This window comes from Prionailurus viverrinus, chromosome A3 (assembly GCF_022837055.1).
Source record: "Prionailurus viverrinus isolate Anna chromosome A3, UM_Priviv_1.0, whole genome shotgun sequence".
NCBI classification, from domain to species: Eukaryota; Metazoa; Chordata; class Mammalia; order Carnivora; family Felidae; genus Prionailurus; species Prionailurus viverrinus.
In genome coordinates, this window is record NC_062563.1 from 61,231,114 (window position 1) to 61,247,846 (window position 16,733).

Below are 16,733 nucleotides of genomic sequence, written 5' to 3' on the forward strand. Positions count from 1 at the left end.
TATTTCACTTACATGTGGAATTTAAGAAACAGATAAGCAAATGGAAAAAAAGAGAGAAACCAAGAAACATACTCTTAACTACAGAGAACAAACTGATGGTTACCAGAGAAGAGGTGGATGGGGGGGTGGTTAAATAGGTGATGGGGATTAAGGAGTCCACTTGTTTTGATGAACACCAAGTGTTGTACAGAAGTGTTGAATCGCTATATCATACACCTGAAACTGATATTACATTGTATGTTAACTAACTGGAATTTAAATAAAAACTTTTAAAAAGTTGACAAATTGTGGTCATCTTTACAGTTCCCATTTTAAAATTTTTCTAGTCTACTGTTTGTGAAGAGGATATGATGGATTTGAGAATCATGAGTCTGTTGGTTTCTCTAAGAATCCACTGTTGGGGCACCTGGGTGGCTCAGTCAGTTGAGCATTAGATTTCAGCTCGGGTCATGATCTCATAGTTCGTGGGTTTGAGCCCCACGTCAGGCTCTGTGCTGACCACCTGCTCAGAGCCTGGAGCCTGCTTCGGATTCTGTGTCTCCTTCTCTCTCTGCCCCTCCCCTGCTCACACTTTGTCTCACTCTGTTTCTCAAAAATAAATAAATGTAAAAAAAGAATGCACTGTTAATATTTTATTAACACTTTGTCTCACTGTTTCTCAAAAATAAATAAATGTAAAAAAATGTAAAAAAAGAATGCACTGTTAATATTTTATTAACTAAGTGGTATATGCAAGAATTTTCCAACTCTTCCTTTATTATTTCACCAAGAACTTTAAAACCAATTTTTTAAATGTTTATTCATTTTTGAGAGACAGAGAGAGACAGAATGTGAACGGAGTAGGGGCAAAGAGAGAGGAAGACACAGAATCCAAAGCAGGCTCCAGGCTCTCAGCTGTCAGCACAGAGCCTGACACGGGCTTAAACCCATGAACCGCGAGATCATGACCTGAGCTGAAGTCAAGATTTTTAACTGACTGAGCCACCCAGGCACCCTCAGCAAGAACTTTTTAATGATGAAAGTAACTCATGAATAGATTCTCCCTGTAAAAATTCAAATGATATGTCCTTAAGTTTTTCTTTAAAAATATTTTTTACTTGCTGTTTTCAAATTGGGAAACTAACACATGTCATTACAACTGAAACAATATTAAGATGAAATACCAGAAAATATTATCCCAAAGTTTCTTAAAATGGTAATACATCATGACTAAGTAGTATATAGTCCAATAATTTTCTTTAAGCTTTAAAATCATTACCCTTAGAGGTACAACAGTATATAAAGTTGAAAGTGGTTTATATTAATTTTTAAACATTTTAAGGATGGTTACTTCAAGTTTTGTAGCTTCTTTACTCTTCTCATAGTTTTTTCTATTTTTTCTTTTATTTTGTTAAAATACACATAACCTTTTCTGTCTTAACCATTTTTAAGTGTACAGTTCAGTGGTATTAAATACATTCGTATTGTTGTGCAGCCTTCACCACTGTCCATGCCCATATCTTTTCATCTTGTAAATCTGAAACTCTATACCTATTAAATAATAACCTCTTATTCTCCCCTTTCCCAAGCCGCTGGCAACCATCATTATACTTTCTCTCTTTATGATTTTTACTACTCAAAGGGCCTCATATAAGTGGATTCATATAGTATTTGTCTTTTTGTGACTGGCTTATTTCACTTAGCATAATGTCCTCAAGGTGCATCAATGTTGTAGCATATTACAGGATTTATTTCCATTTTAAGGCTGAATAATATTCCATTGTTTGAATATACGACATTTTGCTTATCCATTCATCATCCAGTAGACTCTTGCATGGCTTCCATGTTTTAGTTATTGTGAATAATGCTTCTTTGCCCATGAGTGTACAAATATCTCTTCAAGGCCTTTCTTTTAGTTCTTTTGTATTTATATCAAAAACTGGATTTCTGGATCTTATGGAAATTCTATTTTTAATTTTTTTGAGGAAATTTTGTTCTTTTTTCTACAGTGACTGTACCATTTTACATTCCCACCAACAGTGAACTTGGGTTCTGGTTTCTCTACATCCTTGCCAACACTGATTATGTTTTAGTTTTGTTTTTTCTGTTTATGATAATAGCTATCTTAATGGATGCAAAGTGGCCAGGCTAAGTCTAACAGTATTTTTTTAATGTTTATTTATTTATTTGAGAGAAAAAGAGAGGGTGCACACTAGCAAGGGAGGGGCAGAGAGAGAGGGAGAGAGAAAATCCCAAGCAGGCTCCATGCTGACAGCACAGGGCTCAAACTTGCGATCATGACCTGAGCCGAAATCAAGAGTCCAACGCTTAACCCACTGAGCCACCCACGTGCCCCCTAACTGCATTTTAAAATACTCCTGACATGTAACCAAAATCTATAAGGAACTTATCAAATTCAACACTTAAGAAACAAGCAACCCTGTTAAGAAATGTGCAGAAGATATGAATAGACACTTTTCAAAGAAGACATCCAGATGGCTAACAGATGCACAAAAAGATGCTCAACATCACTCATCATCAGGGAAGTACAAATCAAAATTATGTTGAGGTACCACCTCACTCCTTTCAAAATGACTAAAATTAACAACACAAGAAACAACAGGTGTTAGTGAGGATGTGGAAAAAGGGGAATCGTCTTGTACCGTTGGTGGGAATGCAAACTGGTGCAGCCACTCCGGAGAACATTATGGATTTCCTCAAAAAACTAAAAATGGAGCCACCCTATGATCCAGCAATTGCCCTGTTAGGTATTTACCCAAAGGAAAAATAATACAGATTAGAAGGGGTACATGCACCCCAATATTTATAGCAGCATCACAACAATAGCCAAACTATGGAGAGAGCCCAAATGTCCATCAACTGATGAATGGATAAAGAAGATGTGGTATATATACACAATGGAATACTACTTAGCCATCAAAAGGAATGAAATCTTACCATTTGGAATGACATGGATGAAGCCAGAATGTATTATGCTAGGGGGAAATAAATCAATCAGAGAAAGACAAATACTATATAATATCACTTGTGTGGAATTATGAAATGAAACAGATGCATGTATGGAAAGGGTGGAGGGGGAGAGAGAGGGAAACAAACCACAGAGAACAAAATAAGAGAACTAATTGAGGATTCATGGAGGGAGGCAGGTAGAAGATGGGTTAGATAGGTGATGGGTATTAAGGAGGACACTTGTGATGAGCACTGGGTGTTGAATGTAAGTGACACATCACTGAATTCTACTCCTAAAACCACTATTGCACACTATGTTAACTAACTAAAATTAAAAATTTTTTTCCCTTGGGGTGTCTAGGTGGCTCAGTTGGTTAAGCATCCGACTTCAGCTCAGGTCATGATCTTGCAGTTTGAGAGTTTGAGCCCCACGTTGGGCTCTGTGCTGACATCTCAGAGCCTGGAGCCTGATTCTGATTCTGTGTCTCCCTCTCTCTTTTCTCCTCCCCACTCATGCTCTGTCTCTCTCTCAAAAATAAATGAACATTAAAAAATATTTAAAAATTTTTTGCCTTGAAATTTAGTTATTTATGTATATGTGTTTATACATTACATAATAAACTGTAATTTCAAGTGTTAGAGCCATCTTATTTATCTTTGTATTTCTTTAGCTGTACTAAGCATATAGGGGACACTCAAATAATTTTGTCTAAACTAAAATTTGATTTTGAGGTATTATAGATTCACATGCAATTGTAAGAAATAACACAAAGTATCCTTTACCTGGTCTCCCCAATGGTAACCTCTTGAAAAACTATTGTATAATATCACAACCAGGATGTTGACATTGAATCAGGAAGGGTATAGAACATTTCCATCACAGGATCCATCATGTTGCCCTTTTGTAACCCTGTCTACTTCCCTCCTATCCCCAGCCCCTCCTTAACTCATAGCAACCACTAATCTAGTCTCCATTTCTATAATTTTGTCACTTCAAGAATGTTATATAAATAGAATCATATGGTATGTAACCTTTTGGGATTGGATTTTTTCACTCAGCATGATTCTCTGAAGATTTATCTAGGTTGTTGTATATACTAGTAGTTCATTCCTTTTCATTGCTAAGCAGTATTCCATGCATGGGTCTAACACAGTTTGTTTGATTATCCATTGAATAACACCTGGGCTATTTCCAGTTTTTGGATCCTACAAATAAAACAATTGTAAACATTGTCTTGATGTTTTTGTGTCAAACTAAGTCTTCATTTTTCTGTAAATGCCCAGGAATGCAGTTTTTAGATCATATGGTAGTTGTATGATTCATTTTTTAAGAAAGTGCCAAACTATTTACCATTTTGCATTCCCACCAACAATGTGTGAGGGATCAGTTTTCCACATCTTTGTCAGCATTTGGTGGTGTCATTATTTTTTTTATTTTAACCATTCTGATATGTGTATAGTGTATGTGTATTATGGTCTAGTTGCACTTCCCTAAATTAAGGAAGTGGAACATACTTTTATATGATTATTTGTCTTTATATATCTTCTTTGGTGAAACATCTCTTTTGTATCATTGGATTGTTTGCTTTTTAAATGCTGAGTATTAGGAGTTCTTTATATATTTTAGATACTGGTCCTTTATCAGATGTGTGGTTTGCAAATATTTTCTCACATAGTGTGAGAAGTTTTCATCTTCTTATCAGTGTCTTTCTCAGAGCGAAAGTTTAAGTTTTGATGACGTGGAGTTTATCAATTTTCCCTTTATGAATTGTGTTTTTGGTTTTAAGTGTAAAAATACTTTGCACAGCTCTCAATCCCAAAGATTTTTCCTAAGATTTATTCTAAAAATGTGATAGTTTTATGTTTCACATTTAATGTCATGATCCATTTTGAGTCAATTGCTGCATAAGGTGTGAGGTTTTCATCAAGGTTCATTTTTTGCCTATGGGTATCCAATTGTTTTGGTAATTTTGTTGAAAAAGAATTTCATCCTCCATTAAATGGATTTTTTTACATTTGTGAAAAATCATTTGGATGTATATGAGTGGGTATATTTCTTGGTTTTCTATGCTTTACATTTGTCTATATATCTGTCTGACCCAATACCACAGTTTTGGTTACTGTAGCTATATAATAAGTCTTTAACTCAGGTAGACTGATTTTATCCACTTTATTCTGCTTTTTCAAAATTGTCTTAGCTATTCTCATCTCCTTGCCTTTCCATATAAATTTTAGAATAGTCTATTTTCGCAAAAAAAAAAAAATCTTGCTGAGGTTTTGATAGGAATCACATTAACCCTGGGAAGAACTGACATCCTTACCATGTTGAGGCTTCGAATTGATGAACATGGTATATCTTATTTAGATCTTCTTTGATTTCTTTTATTACCTGTGCATAGTTTTCAGCATGTAAGTTCTGTACCTGTTTTGTCAGATTTACAAATACAGAGCACAAAAAATTTTCCCTTTTTTTGAGCTACTGTAAATGGTACTGTAGTTTTAATTTTGCTGTCAATATGCTTATTACAAGTATATAGAAGTATTGATTTTTGAATATTTATCTTACATTCTCTGACCTTGCTGAACTCACTTCCGGGATCTAGGAATTTTTCTGTAGGTTCCTTAAAATTTTTTATGTAGACAAGCATGTTATCTGAAAATGGGGATTTTATTTCTTCATGTTCAGTTTTTATCCCTTTTCTTGCCTTTTTACAGTGGTTTAGTGCTATGTTGAAGAAGAGTGGTGAAAGTCCTTTCTTCCAATCTTAGGGGAAAAGCAGTCAGTCTTTTACCATTAAGTATACTGTTATCTGTACAATTTTGTAGATGCTTTTTATCAAGTTGGGGAAGTTTCTTTCTTCCTATATTTCTGAGAACTTTTATTATGAATGAGTATTGAATTTTTGTCAATTGCTTTTTCTGCATCAATTAATATACTTGTGTGATTTTTTTTCTTTAGCCTGTTATGATTGGTTATGTTAATTGATTTTTGAACTCTGAACCAGGCTTGCATTCCTGTAATCACTCAGATAATTTTAAATGAGAAAGGAGAGGTTAAAGGAAAAAGATCTATATCTCCTTCTTCATTCTCCAATGGAAATTATTTAAAGCACTAGAATTAGGAATTTTAGAATCTTTTATAGTCTTAGTTTTCTTTGCTTTATGTTTTTAAAAAAAAGTTTTAATGTTTATTTTTTGAGAGAGAGAGAGAGAGAGAGAGAAAGAGAGAGTGTGTGTGTGTGTGTGAATTGGGGAGGGGCAGAGAGAGAGGGAGACACAGAATCTGAAGCAAGCTCCAGGCTCTGAGCTGTCAGCACAGAGCCCAACATGGGGCTCAAACTCATGGACTGTGAGATCATGACCTGAGCCAAAGTCAGCCCCGGTGCCCAGGTGCCCTGGTTTTCTTTGTTTTAAAAAATATATATTTATTGAGTGTTATTTCATAACCCTCCTGGGAGCTTCCCAGGTGTAATTTGAAATTAGTCCCTGTACTCAGACGGCAGGAAGAGGCCAAAAATCGAGGCAGACCACTCCAGGTTGGGAGGTGGCAGTTTTGTTTGCAAAAGGAACTTATGTATGAAGTTTGTCTTGGGCAGCAGCAAGATGAGTGGATCCTTGCGTTCACCCACCAATACATAAAACCTTATAAAGTGGCCCAAAGTCGGCTCAGTCATGTATACTGTGTAGGTGTTTTCAATATCATATATTACTATCTCAAGGCTATGTCCTTGGAGCAGCCTCTGGGAGTGGGGGAGGCAAGTGGAACCCACATTTCAAGGACAGGGGAGGGAGTAAAGGGCTTTTGAGTGTCTAGGTCTAGTTAATAGGTGAATTGGTGGTCACATCTTTTTGAAGATGTTCCACAAAACTAAGATATATATACCATACCAATTCACCTAGGTCGTAGTTTTCTATTTTCCAAATAAATATAGTATATCTTTCTCTTATCTAACTCTTCTCAAGAGGAGTGTTAAGAACAGGAATTCCAAATACCCTTCTTTTAATGTTCTTTAATTAATAATTGTGTTATGGATGATTTCCTTCAGAATAATATGAGAAGTCTTTGGAGAATCTCATTTAATTTTTAATGAAACAAAAGATTTTTAAAAGTGTTATCATCATCTTAGGTTACAGTGGATTTCAGAACCATTCTCCTATAATAAATGTTTTGTTTTATTTCCTTTTAGCCCTTTTCTTTTCCTAGCCAGATTTTTATGTTGTTTTACATATTTGCAATAGTAGCATATTACAATTGACATTCTACTTTTCACTACTTCCCTATTGCTGGGCAATAAAAAATTTCAGATTTTTAATTTGTATGTAAAACAACCTTGTAATTATTTTGTTGCATAAAACTTTTGTCACATTTTGCATTTTATTTTTAAGATGTATTCATAGAAGTGGGAATTTGAGCATATATAGCCAGAGAGCTTTCAAAAAGTGATGATACACAGTTAAGAGGAAACTAGTGGTTCTCTGCTGGGCAGAAGTTTCTGAATATTATGAAGCAGAAGTGCTTTCTCTTTAGTCTGCACCACAGAAGTGAGATGATGAAGGGAATGTCAGTCATCATTTGAAAAGCATGGCAAGAAGATGTACTTGTGCTGCTGCTGTGACTCTAAGGCCTACCACTTTTAGAAGTTGATGTGGCAAAGGTGGCTATCCTGCCAAGTAGAAGAGAAAGTATAGCTGTGGTGTAAAGGCTAAAAGTTGAAGTACCACTGGGACCAGTCCAGTGAGTCATGTAAAAGTTGTATACCACAGATTCAGTCATGGATTCCATGAACGAGCAACACCTGAACCCAGGAGGGCAGCTGTTGCATTATCCAATTCATCCTAAGGATTTCAGCAGTTAGTCATGAAATGAAAGTTTTTTGAAGGAACTAGTAACTTTATGAAAACAAGAAGCAAAACAATTGGCTACTTAGAAGTTTAATAAAGAACCATGGAAAGTGATAGCTAAAAGGACCTCTCCTGGAGTCAGAGCAAGCCTTAAAGACTTACCCAAAACTGCCCTGGAAGGGATCCAAATTTAATTGCATCAGACTGTAAAGCAATTTATACCCCTAGGCCATTGTCAAAATCAGTAGAGTAGTCAGCCAGCAATTAATAGAGGCTAACATTTAGATGATACCAGTAGAGACAGGCCAGCTAGAAACTTAATACAAGATCAGGTAGAAGGTAGGCTGGCTAAATCCACTGTCATTCCAAGAGAATGGTTTAGAGAGACTATGAACATGCTGATGGTAAATGAATCAGAGTGATTGTGCACATACCTTGAGAAGCAACATCAGAAGCTGTACACTGCAAGGAAAATATACTTCATGGAAACTGTCCAGAGGAGGGAGGGTGGGAGGGCAGGAGGAAGTACAGACCACAATAAGCCCTGAGGTGGGGAGGAGTATTCCTGAGTATTCAGAGTATTCAGGAGTATTCTGAGTTATTACAGTATGGTATCTTAAATGTCCAATTTTCAACAACAATTTGACTTTCAAAGAAACAGGAAAGTGTGATTCATCCACAGGTAAATAAAGCAAGTAAAAGAAACTGCCTTTGAGAACAGTTTATAATTTCTATATCCTTATTATTATTCTCTATTGATGAGACATTGTCATCATACATTCCTTTACTTCTTTAAACATGGTTTCCTTTAGTTCTTTGAACTAAAATATTTACTTATATATTAAAATATTTATAGTTATTTGAGCCAAAATATTTAGAATAGCTGCTTTGAATACTTTATCTGTTAAATTTGACTATTATATACTTGCTCTCTTTTATTCTATCAACTTATTTTAAAGATATATTAATTAAAAAGTAATTACAACAATATATTATGGGACTTATTTCATATAGATGTAACATGTAAAATTCTAATAGCACTAAAGAGGGGAGGAGGAAATAGAGCTATATAGTAATAATATTTCTGTATTTATCTGGAAGTAAATGGTTCAACAATAATAGTTGGAAACGTCAATACAGCACTCTCAGTAAGGAAGAGAGCAACTAGACAGAACATCAACAAGGAAATAGAAGACTCCAACAAAACTAAAATCAAACTAGAGTTAACATATCCATGTTAACAACAGTAGAATACACGGTTTTCTCAACTACATGAATGATCCTCTAGGATAGTCCAAATGTTAGGCCATAAAACAAGCCTCAATAAATTTAAAAGGATTCAAATCATATTCTCCCACCAGAATGCAATTATTAGGAATCAAAAAAAGACGGAAATTTGGGAAATTCACAAGTAAATGGAAATTGAACAACGCACTCCCCAATATCAGTAACTCAAAGAAGAAATCACAAAGAATAAAGAAAATGAGATTAATGAAAATGAAAAAATGTGCCCAAATTTATAAGATGCCAATTCAAGCAATACTTACAGGGAAATTATAGCTTTATAATTTATGTCTATATGTTTTTTAAAAAGAAGAAAGATCTCAAATCACTAATCTAAGCTGGAAAAAGAGAAGCAAACTAAATCTAAAGGAAGTGGAATGAAAGAAATTATAAAGATTAGAGCATGAATTAATAGAAAACAAGATGGGAAACAGTAGAAAACATCAAAAAAACACAAAATGTTCTTTCACAATATCAACAAAATTGATAAAACTTTAGTTAGAATGAGTAAGTGTGTGTGTGTGTGTGAGAGAGAGAGAGAAGTCAAATTACTAAAACTAGGGATGAAAGGGGGACATCACTACCAATCATACAGAAAATAAAAGGATTATAAGGGAATATTATGAGCAACTAAATGCCAAAAATTACATAATTTAGGCGAAATCAATGTAAATTCCCAGAAAGACAGAAAGTACTGAAACTGACTTAAGAAAAAATAGAAAATCTAAATATATCTATAACAAGTAATTAAATTGAGTTAGTAATTTCAAAACATCCATAAAGAAATGTTTAGACCCAGGTAGCTTTAGTTGTAAATTCTTCCAATGTTTAAAGATGAGTTTTGTTTTTGGTGAAAATCCCTGACTTAATATCATACTTAATGTTGAAAGACTGAATGCTTTCCCCTTTTCTTGTCAGTAGCAAGATAAGAATGCTGTCTGCACCTCTTCTAATTTACCACTGCACTAGAGGTGCTAACCTGGGCAATTAGGCAAGAAAAAGAAATAAATGGCATCAGATTGGTAAAGAAGTAGAACTATCTTTATTCATAGATGACATGATCTTGGATATGAAAAATCCTAAGGAGTCTGCTAAAAACCTAAAATTAATAAATGAGTTAATCAAGGTTGCAGGATATAAGATCAGTGTACAATAATCAATTACATTTCTATATATTAGGAATGAACAATCCAAAAATGAAATGAAAACAATTCAATCAGATGGGATTGCATCAAGAGGAGATAAAGTACTTAGGAATAAATTTAACAAAAGTAGTGCCAAACTTATACTTTACAAAACTAGAAAACATTGCTAAAAAAATTTAAAGAGGACCTGAATAAATGGAAAGACATCCCATATTCATGGATTAGAAGACTAAACACTGTTAAAAAGGTAATACTACCCTAAAGTGACCTACAGATTTAATACAATGCCTATCAGCATCCCAGCTTGTTTCTTTGTAGAAGTTAACAAGGTGATACAAAATTAATGTGGAAGTTCAAGTAAAACAATCTTGAAAAATAACAAAATTAGAGAACTAACACTTCCCATTTTCAAAACTGACTACAAAACTACAGTAATCAAGATAGTGCAATACTAGCATAAGAAAAGACATATAAGTCAGTAGAACAGAATTGAGAATCCAGAAACAAACTCTTACATTTGTGGCCAAATGATTTTCAAAAAATTGATGCCAGTACAATTTAATGGGGAAAGAATAGTCTTTTCAATGAATGGTACTGGGACAACTGAACATCTGCATGGAAAAGAATGAACTTGGATTCCTATCACATACCATAAGATGGATTATAGTCCTGTAGGTAAGAGCTAAAATTATAAAACTTAATTAGGAAGTAGAAGTAAACCTTTGTGACTTTTGGTTAAGTAATCCACATCAAAAGCACAAGCAACACAAGAAAAAATAAAATAATTTTATCAAAATAAAAACTTTTGTGCTGCAAATAATATCATCAATAAATTAAAAATATAATGCACAGACTGGTTAAAAATTATAAAGCATGTATATAAGAGAATCGTATCTAGAAAATATAAAGAACTCTTACAACTTAATAACTAAAAAAATTGTCAAAAGATCTCAATAGACATTTCTCTATAGAAGAGACATAAATAGCCAATAAGTACATGAAAAAGTGCATAATATCATTAACAGAGAAATGCAAATCAAAACTATACCACTTCACAACCACTAGAATGGCTATAAAATAATTTTAAAAACAATAACAGGTATTGGCAAAGATGTAAAGAATTTGGAGCATTCAAAATTCAGACATTGCTATTGGAAATATAAGTTCACTTTGGAAAATATTTTGGCAGTTCTTCAAAATGTTAAAAATAGGATTACCATAAAGTCCAGAAACTTTACTCCTGTGTATCAAAGAGGAATGAAAATAGAGGTCCACTCTAAAACTAAGAACAAATGTTCTTAGCAGCATTATTTATACTAGCCAGAAGGTGTAAATAACTTATATGTTCCTACACCTATGCAACCAAATGTTATTTGGCAGTAAAAACAATGAAATATGGATACATGCTATAACATGGATGATCCTTGAAAACATTATGCTAGGTAAAGGAAACAAGTCACAAATGACCACATACAAATTATGTTATTCCATTTATTTGAAATGTCTAAAAGAAGACAGATTATAGAGCCAGATAATAGATTGGAGAATGCCTAGGGATGGTGCTGCAGCAGGTGGGGTGGGTGCAGAGTTACTGTTAATCGATACTGAGCTTCATTTTGGGATGATGAAAAAGTTGTAACACTAGAGTATGAGATTGTGGCATGTTTGCACAACTCTGTTAATATATTAAAAACAATTATTTTTTCCATTGGATATAATTTCCTACTTTGTCAAAAATTAGTTGACCATATAGTTGTGGGTCCATTTCTGGGTTTTCTATTTTGTTCCATTGATCTGTCTGTTTTTGTGCCAGTACTGTACCATCCTGATGACTACAGCTTTGTAATATAGCTTGTAATACAGATTGTAATATAGCAATCCAGAGTTGTGATGCCACCAGCTTTGCTTTACTTTTTCAAGATTGCTTTGGCAATCGAGGTCCTTTGTGGTTCCATACACATTTTAGGTTTGTTCTAGCTCTGTGAAAAATTCTGGTATTATTTTGATAGGGATTATGTAGATTTTGGGCAGTAGTATAGACATTTGGATAATATTTCTCTTATGATCCACAAGCATGGAATATTTTTACATTTCTTTGTGTCTTCTTCAGTTTCTTTCATGAGTGTTCTATAGTTTTCAGCGTACTCGTCTTTTACCTCTTTGGTTAGGTTTATTCCTAAGTATCTTATGGGTTTTGGTGCAGTTGTAAATGGGATCAATTCCTTGATTTCTCTCTCTGCTGCTTCATTATTGGTGTATAGAAATGCAACTGATATCTGTACATTGATTTTGTATCCTGTGATTTACTGAATTCATGGATCAGTTCTAGCAGTTTTGTTGGAGTCTTTTGGATTTTCTATATAGAGCATCCTGTCATCTGTGAATAGTGAAAGTTTGACTTCTTCCTTTCCAATTTGGATGTCTTTTATTTCTTTTTGTTGTCTGATTGCCAATGCTAGAACTTCAAGTACTGTGTTAAATAACAATAGTAAGAGTGGACATCTCTGTCTTGTTCCTGAGCACATAGGAAAAGCTCTCAGTTTTTCCCTATTGAGGATGGTATTATCTGTGGGTCTTTTGTATATGGCCTTTATGATGTTGAGGTATGTTCCCTCTCTGTACTTTGTTGAGGCTTTTTATCAAGAACAGATGCTGCACTTTGTCCAATACTTTTTTTCTGCATCGATATTACTCAGCCATAAAAAAGAATGAAATCTTGCCATTGCAATGATGTGGATGGAGCTAGAGTGTATTATGCTAACCAAAATAAATCAGAGAAAGACACCATAGAATTTCACTCATATGTGGAACTTAAGAAACAAAACAGATGAACATAGGGGAAAGAAAAAAGAGAGAGAGAGAGAAACAAACCATAAGGGACTCTTAACTATAGAAAACAAACTGAGGGTTGCTGGAGGGGAGGTGGGTGGGGGATGGGCTAAATGGGTGATGGGTTTTAAGGAGGGTGCTTGTTTGTAATGAGCATTGGGTGTTTAATTTAAGTGATGAATCACTAAATTCTACTCCTGAAACCAATATTACACTATATGTTAACTAACTATAATTTAAATAAAAACTTGAAAAAAATCCAATTGAATTGTACCTTTTATTTATTTATTTGAATTGTACCTTTTAAATGGGTGAGTTGTATGGTACGTAAATTATATTCCAATAAAGCTGCTGCTGCTGCAAAAAAAAGTCATGCTTCATTTTGTATTCTTGCTAGCAAAGTGTATGTACTTGCCATTGCCCATTAAAAATTTTTTTTTTCTTTTTAGAGAGAGAGTGCATGCGTGAGTGGGGGAGAGGGCCAGAGGGGAGAACAAGATGGGGGGGCGGAGAGAATCTCAAGCAGGCTCCATGCTCACTGCAGAGCCCGACGCAGGGTTCAATCCCATGATCCTGGGATAATGACCCAGGCTGAAATCAAAAGTCAGACGCTCAACCGACTGAGCCACCCAGGTGCCATGCCATTGCCCATTTTAATGTTAACCAATACACACTAAGAAATCTGCCAATTTGATAAACTAGAACGGTGGTTCAGCTGAGAGATAGTTTGCTCCCCTGTGGCCATTCAGCAATATCTGGAGACATTTTTGATTGTCACAACTGGGGTGGGGGAATGCTACCAGCCTCTAATAAGTAGAGGCCAAGGATGCTGCTAAATATCCTACAGTGCATAAGGCATCTCCCTACACCGAATAATTATCCACCCCAAAATGTCAGTAGTGTCAAGATTAAGAAACCCTGTACTAGAAATAGCATCTTATTTCAATTTATACTGACTTGAATATTAGTAAGGGTAGTTTTTTTTCCCCACATGTTTACTAATGAGCTTTATTTTATAAATCATCTGTTCATATCATTAGTTCATATTTCTCATCAATTTGTATGAGTTCCTTTTAGTAGTAAGATATTAGCCATTTTATTTATTGAGTTTCTTTTAAAAATTTTTTAAAAACTTGAGTATAGTTGAGACACAATGTTACATTAGTTTCAGGTGTACAACATAATGATTCAATAAGGGTATACTGATGCTGTGCTCACCTCTAGTATAGCTACCATTTGTCACGATACAAACAGTATATTTTTCCAGTTTCCTTATAAATTTCGGTTAGGTTTATAATCAATATGTTTATTTTTTATATGGCTATACATCATTTTTAATTATATCTAGTCTAGACAGTTCTTCCCTACCTGCTCACCCCTCCCCCAATAATTTCATTTTTATTAAATTCTTTTTTCTTAGAGTTCTACTTTTGCGTATTTAACTTTTTAATTTTTTTTTTTTACGTTAATTTATTTTTGAGACAGAGAGAGACAGAGCATGAACGGGGGAGGGGCAGAGAGAGAGGGAGACACAGAATCGGAAGCAGGCTCCAGGCTCCGAGCCATCAGCCCAGAGCCCGACGCAGGGCTCGAACTCACAGACCGCGAGATCGTGACCTGAGCTGAAGTCGGATGCTCAACCGACTGAGCCACCCAGGCGCCCCGCATATTTAACTTTTTAAATACATGTATAATTTATTGTAATGTGTATTATGAGATAAGGAATACTTTTTTTCTACATATCAATGTCTGATCTTCTTTTGAAGAAACATTTGGCTTACAGAGCATTTTTGAGGCTCAAGATAACCTTCATAAAATGAAGCTTTCCACAGGTTTATACAAGAGAGAGAATGTGCAGTTATTCCTTATCTTCCTTAACTATGAAATGCAATAACATTCTATAAGGTAGTTAGGTGTTTGTAACTCACCTAACTCAGGACAAAGCAGTAGTCATGTATATCACCATGTCAATCTTGCAGAATTATATAAAGAAATATCAACACTGGAAATGGAAATTATTTGCAGTTTGGGATTATTAATAAGTCTTTACTTAAATTAATTTTGATCCTATCAAAAAAATTGGAGTTGGAGAAAGTGATCCTGTGTGTATATTTGGTAAGAAGGAGGATATTTCTAATTAAGAAATTAAAAGGGGTTTTGAATTTATAATACAGAAATTTTATGAGTCTCTGATAATCAGTTCAATAAATGAATGGGAATAAGTATAGATATCTTCCTATTATTGTACAGATGGAGAATGAGTTAGATTCTGCTCGCTCTGAAATAGAACTCCTCAGGAGTCAGATGACAAATGAGAGAATCTCTATGCAGAATCTAGAAGCTTTGCTGGTGGCCAATCGAGACAAAGAATATCAGTCTCAGATAGCGCTTCAAGAAAAAGAATCTGAAATTCAGCTTCTCAAAGAACACCTTTGTTTGGCAGAAAGTAAAATGTGAGTTGGTTAGCAACATAATAGCATAAAGTCATATTTTAAATAATTTTTATACTTTATAGGGTAGTCGAATTTTAAAGCTGGAATTTAGACAATTTAGTGCCCATCTTCTGCCATCGGTTAAACTGAGGACCAGAAACATTGTGATTTGCCTAAGATTTATTATTCATTTCTATTATATATTTATCTAAATGCGTCTAAATTTATTTATTTTTTATTTTTATTTTTTTATAATTTTTTTTTTCAACGTTTATTTATTTTTGGGACAGAGAGAGACAGAGCATGAACGGGGGAGGGGCAGAGAGAGAGGGAGACACAGAATCGGAAACAGGCTCCAGGCTCTGAGCCATCAGCCCAGAGCCTGACGCGGGGCTCGAACTCACGGACCTCGAGATCGTGACCTGGTTGAAGTCGGACACTTAACCGACTGCGCCACCCAGGCGCCCCTAAATGCGTCTAAATTTAAATTTAATCATCTCTGTTGATTATTTCCGACAGAGCTTTGGATATAGTAGAATGACCTGAAATATTACCTTGTAGAAATATTATAACAAGTTCTTAGAAAAAAAATTAAGCACTTAGGAAACCAGAAGAATTTTTCTATTTATAGACCCACCTGGTATTGTTACCTAGTCTTTAGACTTGTCACATAGTATTTCCTTATGTACCTATAGGTATATACTGGGTACTTGGAAGAACTCCCACATTCATATAATACTGAAGACCTTGCTTAGAGTACTGATTTTAGCTTAAAATTTTTTTAATTTATTTTTGAGAGAGAGAGAGAGACAGAGAGTGAGCAGGAGAGGGGCAGAGAGAGAGAGAGAGAGAGACAGAGACAGAGACAGAGACAGAGACATAGAATCTGAAGCAGGTTCCAGGCTCAGAGCCTGATGCGGGACTCAATCTCACGAACCGTGAGATCATGACCTGAGCGGAAGTCGGACCCTTATCAACTGAGCCACTCAGGCGCCCCTTGGCCTTTCCCCCCCCCACCCCCCAAGCATCCATATCACCATTAGCATCTTATTACAAGACTCTTAGCTGGAAGATTCAGTAGAAATGCCTGCCTATATAGTGAATGTTTTTATTACTAAACTTGGTGACCTCTCACAAAAACTGATGGGGACCCTCAGCCTCTATTCTTATGTCCCATCTATGACACTTTTTCATCCAGCCTCATCTGAGCATGGGACCTGGAAAAGAGGAATCATGGTCTCAGTAATCAGTC

The 16,733-nt window shown here is 35.0% G+C and overlaps 1 protein-coding gene across 5 annotated transcripts in view; it reads left to right on the forward strand.

Moving 5' to 3' along the window:
- The window catches only part of TSGA10 (testis specific 10), a 165,257-nt gene that overhangs the window by 139,817 nt on the left and 8,707 nt on the right, over positions 1 to 16,733 (forward strand). For all 5 annotated transcript variants that reach the window (XM_047852597.1, XM_047852596.1, XM_047852595.1 and 2 more), the window contains one exon: positions 15,300 to 15,502. In XM_047852597.1, coding sequence (XP_047708553.1) covers positions 15,300 to 15,502 — 203 coding nt within the window. The remainder of the gene's footprint in view (positions 1 to 15,299; positions 15,503 to 16,733) is intronic.